General features: G+C 48.7%; 4 protein-coding genes across 5 annotated transcripts; 2 read left to right on the forward strand and 2 right to left on the reverse strand.

Annotated features, from left to right (window-relative positions):
• The first annotated feature begins 1,877 nt into the window (after positions 1-1,877).
• LOC128307743 (3-oxoacyl-[acyl-carrier-protein] reductase FabG-like) lies at positions 1,878-2,927 on the forward strand. Its single transcript, XM_053045428.1, has one exon. The coding sequence runs from the start codon at positions 1,956-1,958 to the stop codon at positions 2,715-2,717; it is 762 nt and encodes a 253-aa protein (XP_052901388.1). The 5' UTR covers positions 1,878-1,955; the 3' UTR covers positions 2,718-2,927.
• Positions 2,665-3,887, reverse strand: LOC128307717 (3-oxoacyl-[acyl-carrier-protein] reductase FabG-like). 2 transcript variants are annotated; one of them, XM_053045427.1, is made up of 3 exons: positions 3,800-3,887; positions 3,159-3,741; positions 2,665-3,087 (listed from the first exon to the last, which is right to left on the reverse strand). In XM_053045427.1, the coding sequence occupies exons 2-3, from the start codon at positions 3,709-3,711 to the stop codon at positions 2,870-2,872; spliced, it is 771 nt and encodes a 256-aa protein (XP_052901387.1). In that variant the 5' UTR covers positions 3,712-3,741; positions 3,800-3,887; the 3' UTR covers positions 2,665-2,869. The 2 variants fall into 2 exon arrangements, with proteins under 2 accessions (XP_052901387.1, XP_052901386.1); XM_053045426.1 differs by lacking the exon at positions 3,800-3,887 and having other exon boundaries at positions 3,159-3,772.
• Positions 3,888-3,986: 99 nt separating this feature from the next.
• On the forward strand, positions 3,987-6,060 carry LOC128309328 (cell cycle checkpoint control protein RAD9A). Its single transcript, XM_053045683.1, has 3 exons — positions 3,987-4,091; positions 4,171-4,406; positions 4,470-6,060. The coding sequence occupies exons 1-3, from the start codon at positions 4,058-4,060 to the stop codon at positions 5,805-5,807; spliced, it is 1,608 nt and encodes a 535-aa protein (XP_052901643.1). The 5' UTR covers positions 3,987-4,057; the 3' UTR covers positions 5,808-6,060.
• A 1-nt stretch (position 6,061) lies between these two features.
• LOC128309329 (nucleolin-like) lies at positions 6,062-19,077 on the reverse strand. Its single transcript, XM_053045685.1, has 4 exons — positions 18,941-19,077; positions 8,345-8,434; positions 8,017-8,256; positions 6,062-7,942 (listed from the first exon to the last, which is right to left on the reverse strand). The coding sequence occupies exons 2-4, from the start codon at positions 8,421-8,423 to the stop codon at positions 6,918-6,920; spliced, it is 1,344 nt and encodes a 447-aa protein (XP_052901645.1). The 5' UTR covers positions 8,424-8,434; positions 18,941-19,077; the 3' UTR covers positions 6,062-6,917.
• Positions 19,078-19,160: the final 83 nt, after the last annotated feature.

Here is a 19,160-nt window from a genome sequence, read left to right on the forward strand (position 1 = left end):
CAATATACAAACATACGCACACCCACCAAAAAGGGCGCCCACATTACTCGACATTGGCAAAGAAGTTAATCGCTCTTCCGTTCCGTTGAATTGCGGAAATGTTAGAAAAACGCTTCCGACGAATGGGCCAAGAAGCAAGTGCGAATCTTCGACAAACAAACAAACGGCAACTACCATAGTCCACCCACGCCACCCCCGAACAAACGATAATGTCTGCCGGATACACATTTCCCACAGCTAAAAAGTACGCCGATGAAAGGCAACGATGACGGTAATTGGGTACCGTATTTATGGCGAAACTTTGTCCCCAAAACGGGAAACGGTCATAATCAATATTTTTTATCAGTAAAGTTGTGTTCCCCCTTGTTTGTCTCTATCTTAACCCAAGTGCTGCGTGGTGTACCTCCTTTAAACTTACATCGGCCAACGAGTATTATCCTTTCATTTTTTGGCGAATCGTTTACTCGTGGCAACGTGTTGCCGCATTGAGATTGGTTAATTATGGGTCAGCTTTATGAACAAACGTATCAAACCGTTGGAACTACACACGTTTAAATCGGATGAAGTTCCTCTTGATTCGATAATTGGCCAATTGAAAAGAGTTGTTTACAGCATTGTTGTTTGAACAAACTTTATCGAAACTTTAAATTCTGCGCCACGGCAGGTGGTCCAACGCAAAGGTGTACACCACGTACCCACCGCAAACAAAACGCGCAGAACAAGGTCAAACAATCTGTTTTATTTACTTTAAGCATTAACCTACAGCTTCTACCGAAGGGCCCCTTTTTAACAAGTCCTAATCCGAAGGCTCAACACCCTTATCTTTTTTTCCGAAGGGAGATTTGGTTTCTCAATTGGGAAAGGAAATGCAATAAAAACTTCTGCAAACAGAGTTACACCCGGGCGTTGCGAAAAGGCCAGGTTTTTCGGCAAAAGCTTCGCGCAGAGAAAACTTTGTGAATTCGTGCAAATCATGATGATGCCCTCCTCCGACACGAGGGAATGATAAAGCTGGCCAGACCGTTGGCAGCTCAGTTGCCCAATATCCACTAGGGGTTGTAACATCGACTTGATTGTGCCCTTCCCCTTCGTTCATACCACCAAGGACCGATGTAGGATTAAGTCTGCCCAGTGGTAGGCGTTTAAGTGAAAAGTTCTTGCCGATAGTAAAAAGTGATCTTCATTCACTTCATTCATTCGACACGCGTGTTATCACCAGTATCAGCGTTTATCCGTACGCCTGAAGGAGACACCACATTACCGGTTTATAGTTGTGGAAACACACAACGGTTTCGGGAAATCTCTCAACCGCGCTGCGATAATTCCTCCTAAGAACGGGAAGCAGGCCACAGTTTCAAGGCTAAATGTGTTCGCTCATTAGGTGGTAAGCAAGTCCCCCGTTCATGGGGACAATGCATCATGAGTGGATTTTGCACGTGAAGGATATTTTTCATTGCCAGCTAACGGCCATTAAACGACAAAATGGTCATCAAAATGCAGTGAAAGCGTGAAAGCGGAAGCGGAAGTCCCGGAAACGACGTATGAATAATGAGCAACAGTTCCTTCAACTTTTTTAAAACCACTGCAAACGACACTTTTAATAGCACTTATTCAAATCTGTGGGTTGGTCAAGTTATTTTTTTTTTGCAGTTTGAATCGCTCGAGATAAACACTGATTTAGGTTAATTACTTTTCACTTTAATTCTCGAATAAATCTTTTTGACTCGAGCTTATTGGTTTGAGAAAAAAATACGATCATGAGCACAGCATTTGACAAATTGCACTCGTGTACACACGCCTTCGTCAAATCTTATCGCGCTGAACCAGCTGCACTGTCCGGCTGCTTTGGTGATTTTAATACCCGTTGCCAAGTGCAACCCAACGGAACTGCCGGAACAACAACAACATTGTCGCGTTGACGTTATATAACAATCAAAATAACTATTGTGTCCATTATGAATCTGGCCGGTAAAGTGGTGCTCATAACTGGCGCTAGCAGTGGGATCGGTGCGGCGACCGCACTCAAGTTCTCCCAGCTCGGTGCCTCCCTTGCGCTGAGCGGACGCAAGGTGGACAATCTGAACGAGGTCGCTAAGCAGTGTACCGGATCGGCACCGTTTGTTGTGGCTGGCGACATCACGAAGGAAGCCGACACGGAGCGTATACTGAAGGCGACCATCGAGAAGTATGGCAAGCTGGACGTGCTGGTCAACAATGCGGGCATTATTGAAACCGGTACCATCGAGACGACCAGCCTGGAGCAGTTCGATCGTGTGATGAACACCAACATCCGGTCGGTGTACCATCTCACGATGTTGGCAGTGCCGCATCTGGTCAAATCGCAGGGAAATGTCGTGAACGTGTCCAGCGTGAACGGCATCCGATCGTTCCCGGGCGTGCTGGCGTACAACATTTCGAAGATTTCCGTCGATCAGTTTACGCGCTGCGTTGCGCTCGAACTGGCAGCCAAGGGAGTGCGCGTGAACTGTGTCAATCCGGGTGTAACGGTCACCAATCTGCACAAGCGTGGCGGAATGGACGAGCAGACGTATGCCAAGTTTTTGGAGCATTCCAGAAACACACACGCCATGGGTCGGCCGGGACAAGCGTCGGAGGTGGCCGATGCTATCGTCTTCCTGGCGAGCGACGCGTCGTCGTTCATCACCGGCGCTAGTTTGCCGGTCGACGGTGGACGTCACGCGATGTGTCCTCGTTAAAGGATCAACCTTCGATACTTTATGTAAGAAAAATATGCATTCTCATCTCATGTTTGTTACAGTGATTAAAACATTGTTTTACTTCGAATAAACCGTTCGAACGATAAGTTTGTAGTTGGCTTTCTGTGAAGTGTTGTGATTATCCACCCGCTTTATCGGGGACACATGGCGTGTCTTCCTCCATCCACGTTCAGCGTTACACCGGTGATAAAGCTTGCACCATCCGACGCTAGGAAGGCAATGGTTGATGCGACTTCTTCGGCCACACCCGGACGTCCCAGTGCGTGCGTTTGCTCACATTTCTTCAGAAAAGCGGCATACGATTCCTCGTCCATTCCGCCACGCTTGTGGATGTCCGTAATGATAACACCTGAAGAGAAGGGGATACAATTAAGAATGAAGAGTTTCACGTGTTGTGCCCTCTTCCAACCACAGACAGACCTGGATTGACGGCATTCACGCGAACCTGCTTAGGAGCCAGCTCTAGGGCGGTGCAGCGCGTGAACTGATCGATGGCCGCCTTCGACATGCTGTACGCCAAAATACCCGGAAACGATCGATTTCCAGCCACGCTCGATAGGTTCACGATGTTGCCCTTCGTTTTTATCAGCAGCGGCACGGCCAGCATGGTCAGGTGGTATACACCCCGAACGTTCGTGTTCATCAGCTCATCGTATTGCTGCAGGCTCGTATTTTCGATCGATCCATTGCCTAAGATGCCGGCGTTGTTAACCAACACGTCCAGCTTGGCGTACTTGGCGACAATTTCCTCCAGCACTCGCTTGTTGTCCTCCTCTTTCGTTACATCGGCCACAATCAGCAGGGGCTTATTCTTTGATGCCGCTTCGCATGCATCGCCCACCTTCTTCAGGTTAGCCTCATTGCGTCCGGTAAGCGCGAGCGAAGCTCCAAACTTGGCGAAATAGATGGCCGTACCTTCGCCGATGCCGGAGGATGCGCCCGTAATTAACACCACTTTGCCGGTAAAGTCCATCGTAGAAGGCACTGGAACTTTGCTTAGCGTCTGCAACGAGCCGGAACAGTTTAATGGTCTAATTGTCACGCGATAATTAGCCTATTACCTTGGGGAACAATCGATTTGTTATCTACGGCCAATATTTGCGGCTTCTTTTCTTGCTGAAGTTAAAGGAATGTTGTTCTTCCAGCCGTCCGTCAACAAGCACGCAGCAAGACGACATTCAACCCAGTACTATAAACGGCTTCCAGCTGAGCGCTGCCGGCACCTGTTGGCTGTCAAAGTAGGTTGCGGTGTTTGTTTTGGTTCCGAAGGCCGGTGGCGGTTCTTTCTCGTTCCCGAAGACAAAAATTAACAAATAACGATGCAATTCGTTCTGCCAGGGGCCAACGTAAAGAGTATGTGTTGAAATATATTCGGTAGTTAGTTTTTTTTACACCTCCACCATCATAATACAGAGTAATGCTTTCATTTCAGTACTGGCCCGGGCCGTGAACTGTTTTTCCAAAATCGGCAACGAACTGTTTTTCGAGGCCACACCAGATGGGCTGGATTTAAAAACCATCAACTCCACCAACACGGCATACGCGGTCGTTCAGTTTAGGCGCGATTTTTTCATCAGCTTCCAGCAGGGCAATTCGGACACGCCGGATGAAAACTGCTGCAAGATATCGGTGAAACCTATCCTAAAGATATTCAAAAGCCTTGCCACGGTAAGTGTTTGCCGCATTTTTGCATAATTGTATTACCTCGCTCATTGCAGTTCTCTCGTTTAGATACAAACTTGCAAAATATGGCTAGAAGTTAGCCAATCGAAGATCATTTTCCAGTTCCGATGCAAATCGGACATCCTGAAAACGCATAAAATATATCTCCTCGAAAGCGAACACATCAATTCGCTCAATATGTCCCAAACGTTTCCCAGCGCAATCGTAGGCAACTACAAGGTGTTCACCAACATTCTAATGCATCTCCACCATTCGGTCGATGAAATTTCGTTCGATTTGAACACCGAAAAAACGGTCGTTTCCAACTATATAGACAACGATCAAACCGATCGCTCCACATTGCGATCCACGCTTTCGATCGATTCGTCCGCCTTTCAAACGTACCGGCTTTCCACCAAAGCGAACTTGATCTTCTGTTACAAAGAGTTTAAAGCGATCACCATGTTTGCATCACTTAACAAGCTTAACGTGCGGATGAGTTTTTCTGGGCCCGGTTCACCGTTGATGCTGGAGATGAACAAAGCGGAAACTGTGCATGGCAAGTTCATTATGGGCACTATGAAACCTTCCGCCCAGTTGAACAGTCGACGAGCGCACCGTCGTAAAGCGATTGATCGAAACGTTTCCAACCGTTCCTTCGCTATGGAGAACAGCGAAGCGATTAACACGTACTTCACCGAAGACATTACGAGCAACGGGAACACGGAAGTGTCGGAAAAGAACAGCTCACAGAACACACCCCGTCCTGCTGCTGCCGCTCGGCAAACGGTTCGTGATGTAATGAATGCAAGTTTACAAGCCTTACGCAACGAAACCGATGACAATGCAGCACGCAACGAAAGGACGCACCGTCCAGGGGAAGCGAACTCCGTACGACAAAGATTGAGCACCACGCCGGCTCCCAGCGTCACGATTGGAGCACAATCTTCGGAGGCCATGTTTGGTGAAAAGAATACGGAAAGTCATCCCTTCCTCGAGGGACTAAACTTTCGCACCATGAACGCCGGCAGGCTCGACTCAATTCCCACCATGTCGGAGGACTCGTTTGGCTTCAATGCACAGCAACCGGTGCCACAACAAGGATTAAGCTCCACCAACAGCCCTTCCGCAGTACAGAATAGCGATTCAATGTTTTCCAGGAAACGACACCAAAACGAGAGCCCACCCAATGAAAGGGTAGATCCAGACGGGCGAGAGCCAGAAAATCCCAAGGAGGATAGCGTACCAGTGTCACCGAACGTGATCGAGGAGCGGAAGCGAAAGCAGGCCAAACTAAGACACATCTTTCGACGGTGCTTTGAACCAACGTTTAATCCTGCTTTCCAGCCGGGTTGTAGCCAAATCTATGCTCCGAACTCGGATTCAGAAGATGAAATGGAGACGTAAAACGATCGTGGGTTGTATATTTCGGAACGAACTTGCTCTCAGACACACTCACACAAGGGATGTTTATGATTTTTTACAATCTCGTCCGTTTGTTTCTTCTTTATTGTCCTTTTTCGTACTGTTCTATATTGAGCGATGTCGCGCGGCTATCACTGTCTTTACTCACAAAACAAAAGATCCAGTAGTAGTAGTTGCAGTATCAGTAAAGTAGTCGGTTGTCCTTGATTGTACACAACGTACGAATAAATTAAATAAATAAATAATTTAAATAAATAAATAAATTATCTTAAAACTCCTAGTCAGTTTTCGGGTTCTTCGTCCGTCTGTTGTTGTGATTCCTGATTGTGTGCACAGAGGGTGGCTGCTGCAGCGGGCATCAATCGACGCCAGTCGCGATTGTGCCAGTGCCGGTTGTCGCAACTGCCCCGAATCGGTTGCTCCCAGCTTTGTTGATTGATCTTTGCTTCCGCTTCTTCTCTGCGCTCCTATCTCTCACTCTTTCTACCACCTCCTTCAACGAGGTGCACGGACATATAGGGTCGGCATTGGAGTTCGGTCGGTTTTGCTGGGTGTCTTCCATCGGGGGGGAAGAGGGTATAGGTCTCTGATGGTGGTGGTCTCAGGGGGTGGGTGAGGGTAGTGGGAGGCAGGGACGCTCATGCGAATCCGATCCCCCGTCGATTGAGCAGCGCTTTGGAGCATTTGGTGGGAACTCAGAATCGTACGAATGGCTGAAAGGGGTGATGGGGGGGAGGGGGAGGTAGTTGTGGCTGGGAAAATGATCGCATCCGATCATAGCGGTCGGAGGATCTTCTTTACAGTTTGGTTTTCTTCTCTTTCTCTCGTCCTATACACCCTCACTTCTCTTGAGTGACCCTTCCCGTTCCACCCCACCCCACCCCACAGTGATTGGAACCCCGCTCACCTCATCCACGATCGATCTCAGTCATCTTTGTGTTTGTATGTATGTGTTTGTGTGTGTGTGTGTGATTGTGTGTGTACGTGTACGTGTGAGTGTGTGTCCTTCTTCCTTGGCTTGGATAGACGGCTTGCGTCGTCAGGTGGTGGGAGGTGGAGGTGATGCTGGTGGGACAACCACCGGCTCCCCACTCACACGTCCGACTCGGCAATGTCCTCCACGGCGCTCTCGTCGATCAGCTCATCGCTATCGTCATCGTCATCGTCGTCATCATCATCTTCCGCGTCATCGTCCGCTTCCGTTCCGGCGACACCGCTCACCGTCTGCTGGTCCTCCTTCTGGCCGGTCGCGGCAGCCACGGCACCGGCGGGCGTCTCGTCGCTGTCATCGTCATCGTCGTCATCATCGTCGTCATCGTCATCGTCACCGACCAGGGCGGACAGGTAGTCGTCATCGTCGCCGCCGGTCGCCGGTTTCTTCTCCGGCTTCGTCACGGTTACGGGCTGAGCTGGAGCGTTCGCAACAACGTCAACTTTATTGTTATTCGTGTTTTGATTTTGTACCTTTTCTGGCGAGCCCTCGTCGTACTCCTCCTCCTCCTCGTCCTCATCCGCGACGGTCTCGGTTGCGCTCTCGGCCGCACCCTGGTTGGCCAGCGTTTCGGCGATCTTGTTCACCTCGCTGTTCACGTCCAGCTCCTCCGCCGCCGGCTTCTTCACCGCGCTGTCCACCTCGTTCTGGGCTGCGGCCGCATCGGCCAAATCGAGCAGGGCCTGCGTGTTCTGGGCTGCGACCTTCTTCTTCGTCTTCTTGGCGGCGGCCGGAGCGGCAGCGGCGACCTGTGCCACCGGTTCGGCGGCGGCCTGGGCAACTGGCTGGGCGACGGCGGCAGCGGCCTGGACGGCGGGCTGTACGGCTGCGACGGTATCCTCATCATCATCGTCATCATCATCATCATCATCGTCGTCGTCATCATCATCATCGAAGGCGCCTAGGAGGTCATCACCAAAAAAAGACAGCGCATCGTCCTCCTCATCATCATCATCGTCGTCATCGTCATCCTCAGCAGCGGCCGCCGCAGCCGCCGGTGCCACCTGGTTAGCCGTCTGCTTCTGCTGATCAACAACCGCCGCCGGGGCCACCGGTGCCGCTACCTCATCATCATCATCATCGTCATCATCATCGTCATCATCGTCGATCTCATCCTCGACCGATCCTGGAGGAAAGAGACACTTAGTTACAACACATCCTTGTCATCCTTCTGACATCCCTCACCCCCGTGTCACTTACCGATGATGTCCTCCTCATCATCATCATCATCGTCCGCATCGTCATCATCATCTTCGGCCGAATCATCGTCATCGCCGAGATCGAACTCGTCGGAATCATCGTCGTCGTCATCGTCGTCATCACCACCGGCAGCCGGAACAACGGGAGCAACTGGGACGCCATCTACCGGTGCTGCTGCTGCAACTAGATCTTCTGCCGCCTGCCGAGAGATGAGCGTTCCTTTGTGTGCATTTCGTCCCTCTGCAGATCAAAACAAGACAGAACAAACGTATATGCGATAAAGAAACACAACGTCGTCTTGGCCATTTCCCAACTGTACCATACTTACCATCATTGACCGGTTTGGAGGCGGCAAATGCGATAATGATCAGAATTAGTAATAGCTCCAACAGGAATGTGACTTTCATTTTTATATGTTCTGCAAAAAGATAAAGAACCCATATTAGCGATGATTAGCTTGAAACCCTTAAACTTCAGTGATAGTGACAGACTGTTGCAAATGTCAACTACTTCAAAGCCTACTACGGTTGATGTTCAAAGACTACTTCTGCTACTACTACTACTGGTGGTGACTTGCGTGAACACAACTGAACTCAATTCCGCAAACTTTCTTTTGCGTGAAAACCACAAACGGTGTTTCTGGGTGAGCGTGCACAACGCGACCCGACAACACCTGTAGAGAGCTGGGTATGCTAATTATTCATTCATCATAAACCTCCCCCTATTTCCCCCTCCTCCAACATCTCACTCCCATCCTCTACAACCCCCCGCAACCACCATCAACGGTCCGTTTCAGTGGGGAGGAAGATTGCGCGAAGAGATCCCTCTCTCCAATGACGCGTGGACAGCTCGTGACCGTGGCCGAGGAACTACCCAAGAGTAGCCTTACTGGAGGGCGTGTGGGTCAACGACCGTCAAGTCAAATGCGTCGTCATTAATCGGCCTACCGTGTTTTTTTCTTCATTTTGCTGCTGTTGCTCTGTGGCTGGATGAGATTTTCTCTTCCAGCAGCGTTACGCTGAAAGTGAACTTTCTTTTTCATCGTTTGGAAGTGGAGCTGATGGCTGGCAACACTTCAACCGATCAGTTTGTTGTTTTTGTTTTCGGCCAAAAAGAATGTTTTCTTCTGCTATTGATCAACCAAGTTTTAAGGCCCACCCAAGGCAAGGTGTTTTTTTTTTTTGGGGAGTTCCTTTCTCTCTTCCCTGCCCGGAATGTGGGTGAGAATCCCGAAAGCGGGAATAAAACCTGTTTCCGCGCTGATTGCTGCGTCCATAAATGCGCATTCGTTCTGCTTCCCTCTTGCGCTTTACAATCAAAGGTGGGTTTTTGGAAAGGAAATCTTTGAATAAAATATTGCCCATTGGCAGTGGACTGTTGTAAAAAGCACCTTCGATAATGTATCCCCCATTGATTGGGGGTTCTCTCACAGCCTCAACAGTCCTACCCATTCGATGATGGTCGCATTAGAGCACGCGTTAATGCGCTTTACTTTATAAGTTTATTCAACTCGGACAACGAATCCGAATGAGTGCTTCGGGTAGTCCACATTTGAAGAAATGGAAAGTTTAAACAGGTTATCCTTGATTATGGTTCAATCAACTTTCTCCATCGACCAACCAGCCTTGTGCGTGTGGTCATTCAAAATCATCCAAAAGCATCAAACAAGATTATCGGAATAGAAGCAAGCTAATCCAACCGGTCCCCGTCCCATGGTCCCTTCGAATACTCAACTCATCTCATCACGAATTTCGAGCAACTTTCGCCGGTCTTTTCTTCTCTTCTTTTTAAGGTGCTCACTCTGCCTTCCTCGCGCGCACCAACGGTAGCAATAAAACAATCTCGATCGACGAAAACAACCTCCGATCTCCTCATGCAGCTGATCTTGAATTGATCGAGAACCAAGCAGAGAACACCATACACAACAGGGAGCTAAGAAATTCGAGGCTCTTTTTGAGAGCTCTGGCTGTAACACTAAGGCTCCGCTGGTGTAACATGCTTCCGAAACTCTTATTTCTCCCCCAATGTGGATATGGCCTACTTTGAACGCGGGATTGGACCTAGAGGCGTCGGAATCAATCTATATAAAGATTCCGGGCGGGCCTCATCTCCATATTTAAATGCGCCCTGTGCCCGCTCACCGTCTAATTATACCAGCTCTCTCGGTGGAAAGTATGCTAATCGCTTCAATTGCCTCGCTGATTAGTGGCGGAAAGTCCGCGGCCGGTCAATGGGGCGAATGCCACCATTTGATCTAATTTGCCTACTGTGCCGTGTGTGGCTCTCTCTCCACATATATCGAGGTTAATACTATTCGCCAACAGTAAAAAATAACCTTGAGCTCCTGTTTATAAAGCGGAAGGGATGAATTAATATCATGAGACTCACATTATCTTAATTTATTGCCGGGAAGCATGGAACGAAACGATGTAAATAGAGATTTCACTATGAAACGAACGAAAGACTTCAACGAAAAGCGACGAACCCGGTCTTATCAACGATTGCTCGGGATTTTCACTTTTTACCAATCTCGTACCGAATGCAAGTTGGTAACTAAGTATCCCGACGACCAGACCAGACAAGTGTGTCCAATGTCTGCGTGCGTGCGTGTGTGTGTGTGTGTGTGTGTGTGTGTGTATTTTCTTAAATAAAATCTCACACGCACGTAGGCGCGGTTTCTCTTTCGGAGGGAGATGAGCTCATTGAAAAGGCTCGCCGTGCCATCCGTTCGAAATGAAAGTGATAAAAGAAAAGAGAAAGTTTCCCTTGCTAGCCCCGTCATTGAGCGGAGCGGACACAATGGAGAAGGGTTCGGTGGGAAAGGGGATCGTGGAATGTGTCCGATGGTGTTCAGGGGGAACTCCAGCTGGAATGAACAAAATTTAAATGATTATCGTGATCTTCACAATGCCATACGGCATCGAATGGTTGAAGGATCTGTTGGGAGGGGAAAAATCTATAAGCGCGATCAATTATGCTCTCAACGAAATGATCGACAATCGATTTGACAAATATGACTTGCTCTATCAGCTTGATTCTCTTTCATAAACAAAAAAAAATACGGCAGAAGAAACCCTTTTAATGAAACCCCATTCATATTCGGGTAGAAATTTCTCACTCCTGACCGTACGAAAATGTTCGGCACGCTCGCTTCAGTCGACAACCAATCAAACGATTTCCGCCAGCTTGCCACGATAGCCAAGATAGCCAGCCAGCGCGGGGTCGAACCGGATAGGAATTTCTAGGTCAAAAGCAGCATAATAATTAATATTGATTCTTTCCTCAATTTGGAACCGTTATCTGTTCGATATACGCGCGACCGGCAAGCCACCAGCCACCAGGAAGTGGGTCTGTGGGGAGCATGAATTTGCATTCGATCAAACGCTCCTCCCTGTGTTCCTCCCCATCCACGCACGCACGCACACATACACACACACTCTTGCACACACACACACATACACAGATACACAGCTGTACACAACAGAACACCACGGAGTTCCACGGAGGTTCAATCCGAATTCAAAACTTTTCTCCCTGTAATCTCCCCCACCAAACCGGCGCATGAGTGTGTGTGTGTGTGTTCCGGGTGGGGAGGGGTGGGTGGAAGAAGGAACCAGAGCCACCATCCCCCGAAAATGGAAGGAAATAATCAATAAGAAAGATACAGCAGCCGAACTTTCAAGAAGCATCACAACACAACCAAGCCGAAAATTATAGTGCGGAGTGCCCGTGGAGAGGCGGTCCGCGCATAAGGGCCTCTTCGGTGTGGAGTGAAATCCGGAAAACAGGTCATAAAAGAAGTGGGACCCACACTCACTTCACCTTCCTATCCGGGGGTGGTTGGTATTTTTGGTTCCTTTCTACGATTTCGGGTGGAGATTCGATTGGAAATTTGGAGCTCTTCTCCGACTGTCCGATTCGATTGGGGGGTTCCATTTTTGGGTTGTGCACTTTTTCAACCCCGGATGCTGTGCTGTGCCGTGCGGTGTCTGTGTGCGAGCGTGTGTTTGTGTGATTCTCCACCGTAATCTTGTCACTGTTGTCGCGCAATCATCATGCATTAGTTCTGATTCTTGATTTCTGTTTTTTTTTGCACAAGCGTTAGCAAAACGAGCAACGGTCCCGAGACGGGCGGCGATCTTGGGAGTTGCTTGCACGCCCTAATTAAACCAACTCGTTCCAGCCAGTGGCAGTGTTGCCAGATAATTCCACACTTTCCACACATGAGTAAAACCATAAAACCGACGATGAACGCTCAGCTGGAGTTTCCGCTCTGATAATACAGTGGCTGTTGGAGTTGTTGGAGGAGACCTTGGAGATGATCATCCGTCCGAGCCGATCACCTGCCGTGCCGCGAACAGCGTTCTACCACTTGGTTTAGCAATACCGCCTATCTTCCGTTCTGCAACACGCAACAGCAGCAGTAGCAAACAGTAGCAGCTTCTTTGTTTTTGACGGCGGTCCTAAGCAACTAGCGGTCCTTACTATTACTCACTTCGGGGGGAAGCGGCTTTTTGGGGAACAAAACTAACTAAGTGCGGATAATACCAGAGGCTGAAAACCAACTGCCAGGACAGGACAGAGGCCAATACAAACTAAAGCACACAAAAAAGCCCGAAACGAACGACGCTTCTAACTGCACACTACACACCAGATTGAACGGCAAACCAAGGGGCGTAGACACACTACTTTCTTCCACCGTGTACACCTCGATACTGACTGAACTGTTTCTACTTCTCAAACTCTTAATGAAAACTTTGTTCCAGGGCCAGCCGCGAGCTCCGGGGACTGCCGAACCGAACCGGGCCTCGCTGCGAACCGATCTTCGCGAGAGAGATCGCGCACCACCACCATCGCCACCGCCGCGATCACCACCCTTGTACTTTCATTCCCCAGCCCATAAGGGGAGTAAGGCGCTTTCACGCGATCGCTTCACCCAGTGTGGCCCGTAAAGGGGCGGCGGGACCCGGGGACGGTGATGGGTGAGCAAGCGAACGGTGGATGGTTCTTCATTTTTTCTTTTGCAACCGTACGATCGAGCGTCTTGCCAGGGGCCTGCTCAGCGATGCCGAAACGATGTTACTCGTCGCGTCCCGTCCCTAAGGAGCAGCACGAAACGAGGAGGTGTGTGGGGAGAATGTGGGAGGGAAGAGTGATTTGGAACCGGGTCGGAGGAGGGGGGAGGAAGGTGTTGGAACCGGGGAAAACTGAAGAAGAGAGAAAAAAAGTGTTACAAATATGTATCCAATGTGCCGTTGATTCGTCGATTCGCTCTTTCGCTTCTGCCCGTGTGCGGCGTCTGACTTCCTCTTCGTTCTTTCACTCTTTCTGTTCCACCCCTTCTAACTTCCCATTTTCTTCATACCCCTTTTTAGTTTTTTCGTTTGCTTCCCTTTTCTCCCGCTCTCTTTCTCTCTCTTTCTCTTGGTCGTAACGTTTCTTGCGCCCCAAAGGCTCGCACGGTTTTGCTGTCTAACAATTTTCCTATCTTCGTTTTTGGAGTCGCTCTCGTTATTATCAGCGCGTACGGTCACACATACAGCCGGTCCCTCCGGGGGTGCGCACACACACACAGCACAGCAGCCCGAAAGGAACTGGCACACTTCACCCGCTTCTCCGTGGGGTTTCTTTCACCCAATGCACCGCACCCCCCTCCCCCCCTTCTGGACACCCTCGACACGATCGTCGAACCCGATCGAGATGGGGAGGCACCAAACACACGCACCTCAACAACCACATGCCTAGGTGCGCGCACTGTGCTGCCCGTTTTCCGCTTTTCCATCGGCTACGCCTTGCATGCACGGTACTCGGGTGGGCTTTTCTTGGCAGCCACTTGAGATTTCTTAATAAGCGACTCATTGCCGACGGTTGGTCGAGCGGTCGTAATTTCTTTAAAAGCTAACCTTCCAGCAATCGTCACATCGATGGGTCAAGGTGTCGTGATAGCTGTTGGAACCATTGCTTTTTTATTTTCCCCCCCAGATGGACAGACCAATGGATCAGTGATAGGATACAGCATAGACAGTCCGTAGTATCCACGTGCCTTATATTAGCTGAGATGTAATTATACAAATAGTAGTTGATGGTCTCAAGTCATGAAAAGTCGACATTAGCAACAAACAAACCTATGTAATCTTAATTTTAAAATGTGCCTAAAACGACTACCCTTTAATGGCTATTAAAAATGCCAAATTACCTCTGATAGAGGCCCTTAACTACCTGTACTTCACCAACCTTCAAGGAAGAAAAAGTATACCTGGATGTAGCGAAAGAATTTCTATTTAGCAGAGTCTAAGAATTTCTGAGTAAGCCTATGAAATTAATACCCAAAAGTTGTCTAAAAATATCAAATGTGAGGTAAAGAATTAAAAAGATACACAGACTTTATAAGGAATCGATCGACGCTGTGAGTTCGTCAGTGTGAATGCTTTATCTGCCCGGAACGGAACGGAACACATCAGCGTAGATTAACGAAGCTAACTTCATCGTAAACAGCAAAATGGCCAAGTTTGAACCATACTGGGCAACTAATCTTTCATACAGCAACTACGATTCGGAAGATGTCGCGATTTGCAATTCCATTCCTGGCTCACTATTCATCGTGTCGTCGTTTGCACTAATCGTACTGTCGCAAGTCCTGGAGAAGACGAATTAGACGACTGCAAATAGTCACTCAAGAACCTTTGTTATACTATTTACCCTTAAACAAGTTAATATTAGTGAAATAAACTCCACGTTCCATGTTGTATACGAAAACAACCCTCCGTCTTTCAATGTACTATAGTCTTTTTCGCAAAATAGTCTTTTTCGGCTTGTTCTCGGGCTTGATCTTGCAAATTATCACCTTCCAAATTTCATTAACGGCCGACACGATTCCACGGCTGCTTAATGAACATGATGGCAATCAGCAAAAAAAAGGGCAATCAGCTCATGCAGTTGCAGAGTTGTTGCCCTCTCCTCCATTGCTTTCCACGCGCACTTGAGCCCGATTGTCGTCGGAGCGAAAAATAATCAGTGCGGAAAACTGCAATATCGCCAAGCGGAAGGTTTCCGATTGAGAAGAGAGAAGAAAAATGTGGAAAATTTATGGAATAGCGATAGATAACGCCGCACTGGAATCCCGCAGAGTCCCGCCTCGTTGATGGCTCCCGGATTTGGAAGGTCTCAATTATCAGTAATGGTTTGTTGTGTGTTTGTCATTTCGTGTCCTACCTTTTCGCTCAATGGAATGCGAATTCCTTTCCGAACAAAAAGGATGCTATCAAGAAGACAAGCTGTTCCTTCTTTTGGAGGCCAGACCTGACCGGTCGCGGCATGTAAATATTTAAAGCTAACCAATTTCGGTGACAATCATCCCGACAGCTTCGTTCCGTCGCGCTATGACAGATCGGTTGGACCCGAATGGTCTCCTCACACACACGACGGCCCTCACTGTGTTTCTCTCGTCTGGCCCGCGTTCGTCGTCCGTCCGCAAACAACTCATTACCATAATTCGATTCCGAGATTCCGATGCCGTTACTTTCCAACTCACACACATCCGCCATGTGCGGTGGTACCCGGGCAACGCCACACGGGACGATCACCAGGTCACCGACGGTGGGTTTTGCTCCTCCCCGAGCGTCCACGGATATTACTCATCCACGCACGCGTTCCGCTACGTTCGGCCGGTGGCATTGGCCACTAGGTTAATCCCCAAGGCTGCAACGGTACGCGATATTCCGGTGCGCGGATAACCCCATATCCTGGTAAAGGGAAGTAAACGTCGCTCCCGGGGTTCAGCGCCCCAACGTGCTACCACGTGCGGAATTGGATAAGGTCGATAATCGGTCGACGATTATTCAACTACGTCAGGCTTCAAAACATAATTGTATCTTAATTTCTCTACGTCTCTTATCAAGGTCCCACCCGGACCACCCGGGAAAGGGGAGCTGTATGGTGGCAAGAAGTGGGACGAGTCCGCGGACGATACCGTTGCCGATTGGGGATCCAGTCGACTACTCCGGTTTTCCTCTCGGGCAGTGGTCTCACGAACAGCACGCGAACCGGATCCACCCAAGGTGCTACAGATAACATTAACACACTTTGGTTCGGATGAATAATTAAATTTTCTACTTCTTCCAAAGAGCTTCTGCTTCCCAATTCCTGCTTCCCCCAACGAGCTTCCAACAGCCAGCATAAAAAAAAACTGTAGGTCGATCGTAATGGACGAACATATTTTCAGCCTTATCTCGAATTTTCAACAACAATTTCACCAACTGCGTCTTCCCCATACTGTCATAGCAGCATACACCGAAAGTTCAATCCATCCACCGATGGTCACTGACACCACGGCACAGAAAGTTGAGTTCCATAACCCAAAATGGACACGCCAAATCGGCACGATTCACCAGTGGAAAAGTACATGAAAATAAAAGTGTTTTCCCGTCACTTGTCCGCGTCACGCGGCTTATTGCGGTGTTGAAGATATCCGTGGCCTCCCCGAGGTCCACCTGGGCTCGGGTCATAATTTACGCCATCAGTTCCGGATGGAGTGTGAATACCATTACCAATCATCAACATGCTTGACACGTGCTCGGACACACTTTTTACCACATGGAAGCCAGAGATGGGGCCACCAAGTGTCTCCCGCTATACACCACGATCGGTTAATCGATCGCACGGAGGTCGTCACTTACGCTGCCCGAACAGCGCAGAGAAAGTGTTGCATATTTACATTCAAAAAAAAGCACGACCTCATCCTCCATTTTCGATCGAAGGATGGAGTGAATTCCACAAAACATCAAACCCACGAAATTCCTTCCACCCTCTGAATCGCTGTGTTTGCTGTCGCCGTCATCGATCGATGCGTAGCAGAAGATTTTTATCGTGCCGATTTTTGGGTGTCCGCCCTACTCGCTCTCGTAAGCAACTATTATGCCTGTCTCAGTCCTTTTCACCGTGACCTCCACGGAGTTGGCCTTTCCGATGTGCGCTGCCATTCAAACCGGTCCAGAAAGCTATTGTTTCGATCTCAACGGGAAAAGTCACGGGGAACTTTAACCCAATATTAATGCTAATGGCCTCGCAAGAAGTTCAAACTGTTCATCAATTTCTTCATAACCTTTGGAGTTCTGAGCCATGGAGATGTCTAACATTAGAGATGTCAAATATTGGAGATGTCTAACATTGTAACATCGGGTCACCGGGATCTCTCTGGACAGATACTTGTTCCATGAGTTTCCTCTTACACATTGTTGATCATCTTGTCTGCTATCGAAAGAAGAAATCAAGCGAAACCAAAAACCCTCCACAACCACAAGTTCCGGTTTCGAAGAGTTTGGCGTCAAACTCGTGTTGCCCGGTTCGTTATTGGACGGGTCCGTACGCGTTGCTTTTGTTTGCCTGTGTGCGGACAGAAAGTAATGTGTGAAAAGTTTCACTTTCCTCTCCATGTCGTGATCTGGTGAAGGGCAGGTTCGTCCCGTTCGCCTTCGACTTTCGACTTGCGCCATTGGGCGAGGGATGAATTTATGCAAGCTACCGAAAACTATTATCCAACGATGCAACCGATGCACCGACCCATCGCATCGATGTTCAATATTGCTACGAGATGCTAGGGTGCGCCGTTCTGTTCTACGCGGCAGTTTGTGGACGGATATGGCGTTACGCAAACCGGGGTGACGTAAGTTGTGTCTAAGCTTTCGGAGGTTGATAATTTGGGACAGATTAGAAGGAGTGTGAAGGAAGAACCTTAATTGATCCCAATCCGAAAAATAACTACATCTAGGTATAATGTTCGGTCGCAAATAGTGGAATGTGTGCTCAACGGTGCTTAAATACGTGACACCGCTGACGCGCTTTCTGTTATCACTAGAAATTCCATCGTACAGCCCACATAGCCCAAAGAAATTGATACAACAACTCCAATTTCGATACGCGCACCACAGGAAGTTTCATTAGAAAGTCATAAATTGTGTTTCACTTCACCAGACCGCGCGCCACCCACTTTCGACACATTGCACACACCGATTAGAGCGACCCAAAGGAATGGGAGAGACGAACCCGAAAACCCAATAGACGATCCCAATAGTTAATCCGCGCTTCTCGTTGGTGCATGTGCGTGTGTGGCCACATTGGTGTGCGATAGCGTTTCGACCGACTCATCAGCTGGTACGAAAGTACGTTGACTCGCGCTCCATCTGCTACACCGACCGGAATCCCCGCTGATACGTGGTGCGTTTGCGAATAATACGCCCATCGCGCACTCCCGCACTTCCAGCGATACACGGGCAACGACGTGAAAATCTTGTCGCTGCCTGTGTCTATTTTCACCCGCCATTGTACATTGATCCGTGCGGAAAGCATACCAAGTGTCATGGGAATGGGTGTGGTATTCCACGCTTGTGATTTGGTTTTCTGCGTTTCGTTTGTTTGTTTTTTTTTGTTTCGTTGTCCCACCTCCAACTAACCTAATCGTTACCTTCGGTGGGCGGGTGGCTGGCTGGTAGAAACATATTTTGCAGGCGTGCGTAACGAGTGGCGTAAAAATGAAGAAAACATAAACATAGCCAGTAAATTCCACGCAAGCAAAACATCATCGTTGTTTCCACCTGTTGCTTTTGCTGCTGCTGACCTGCTTCAATGAGCGGGGCGTGATGCATGGTCAATTTCTCTGTCGACGGATTTCTTTTTCTCTCCCCCCGCAACCACACCGCACAGCCACGTGCGTGGGAGGAGGGGAAGATATATACGGCGTGCTGATTGCACGCAGTACAGTTTTGAATTTTTCTTCATACCACGGCTTGGATTGTGCTGTGCCGTTTTTTTTTTGTTCCTTCCGTTTGCGAAGCGGCACTTCTATTTTTCCGTCTTCTTCGAAAGACTAAACCCTTGCAAACCTTCACAAAGCCGTTATCGATTTACTTTCTTTCAGGTCTGTACTTACACTAGCGGGGTTGTTGCTCCATCTGCTTCTATTATGCAGTTCTCGTGTATGTTCTGCCTAATTTAAATGTTTATGTTTGGTACAAAATTGAACGTGATAATGTCCTGCAGTTTCCTCTGCATCTGGTGTGTGTCGTCGTTCATCTTTTTCACCGAGGTGGTCGTATTCTGGAGCACCATCTAAAATGGACAGATTCAAAACCCGTCAATTACAATCTATC

The sequence above is a fragment of the Anopheles moucheti genome, chromosome 2 (genome assembly GCF_943734755.1).
Source record: "Anopheles moucheti chromosome 2, idAnoMoucSN_F20_07, whole genome shotgun sequence".
Classification (NCBI taxonomy): Eukaryota; Metazoa; Arthropoda; class Insecta; order Diptera; family Culicidae; genus Anopheles; species Anopheles moucheti.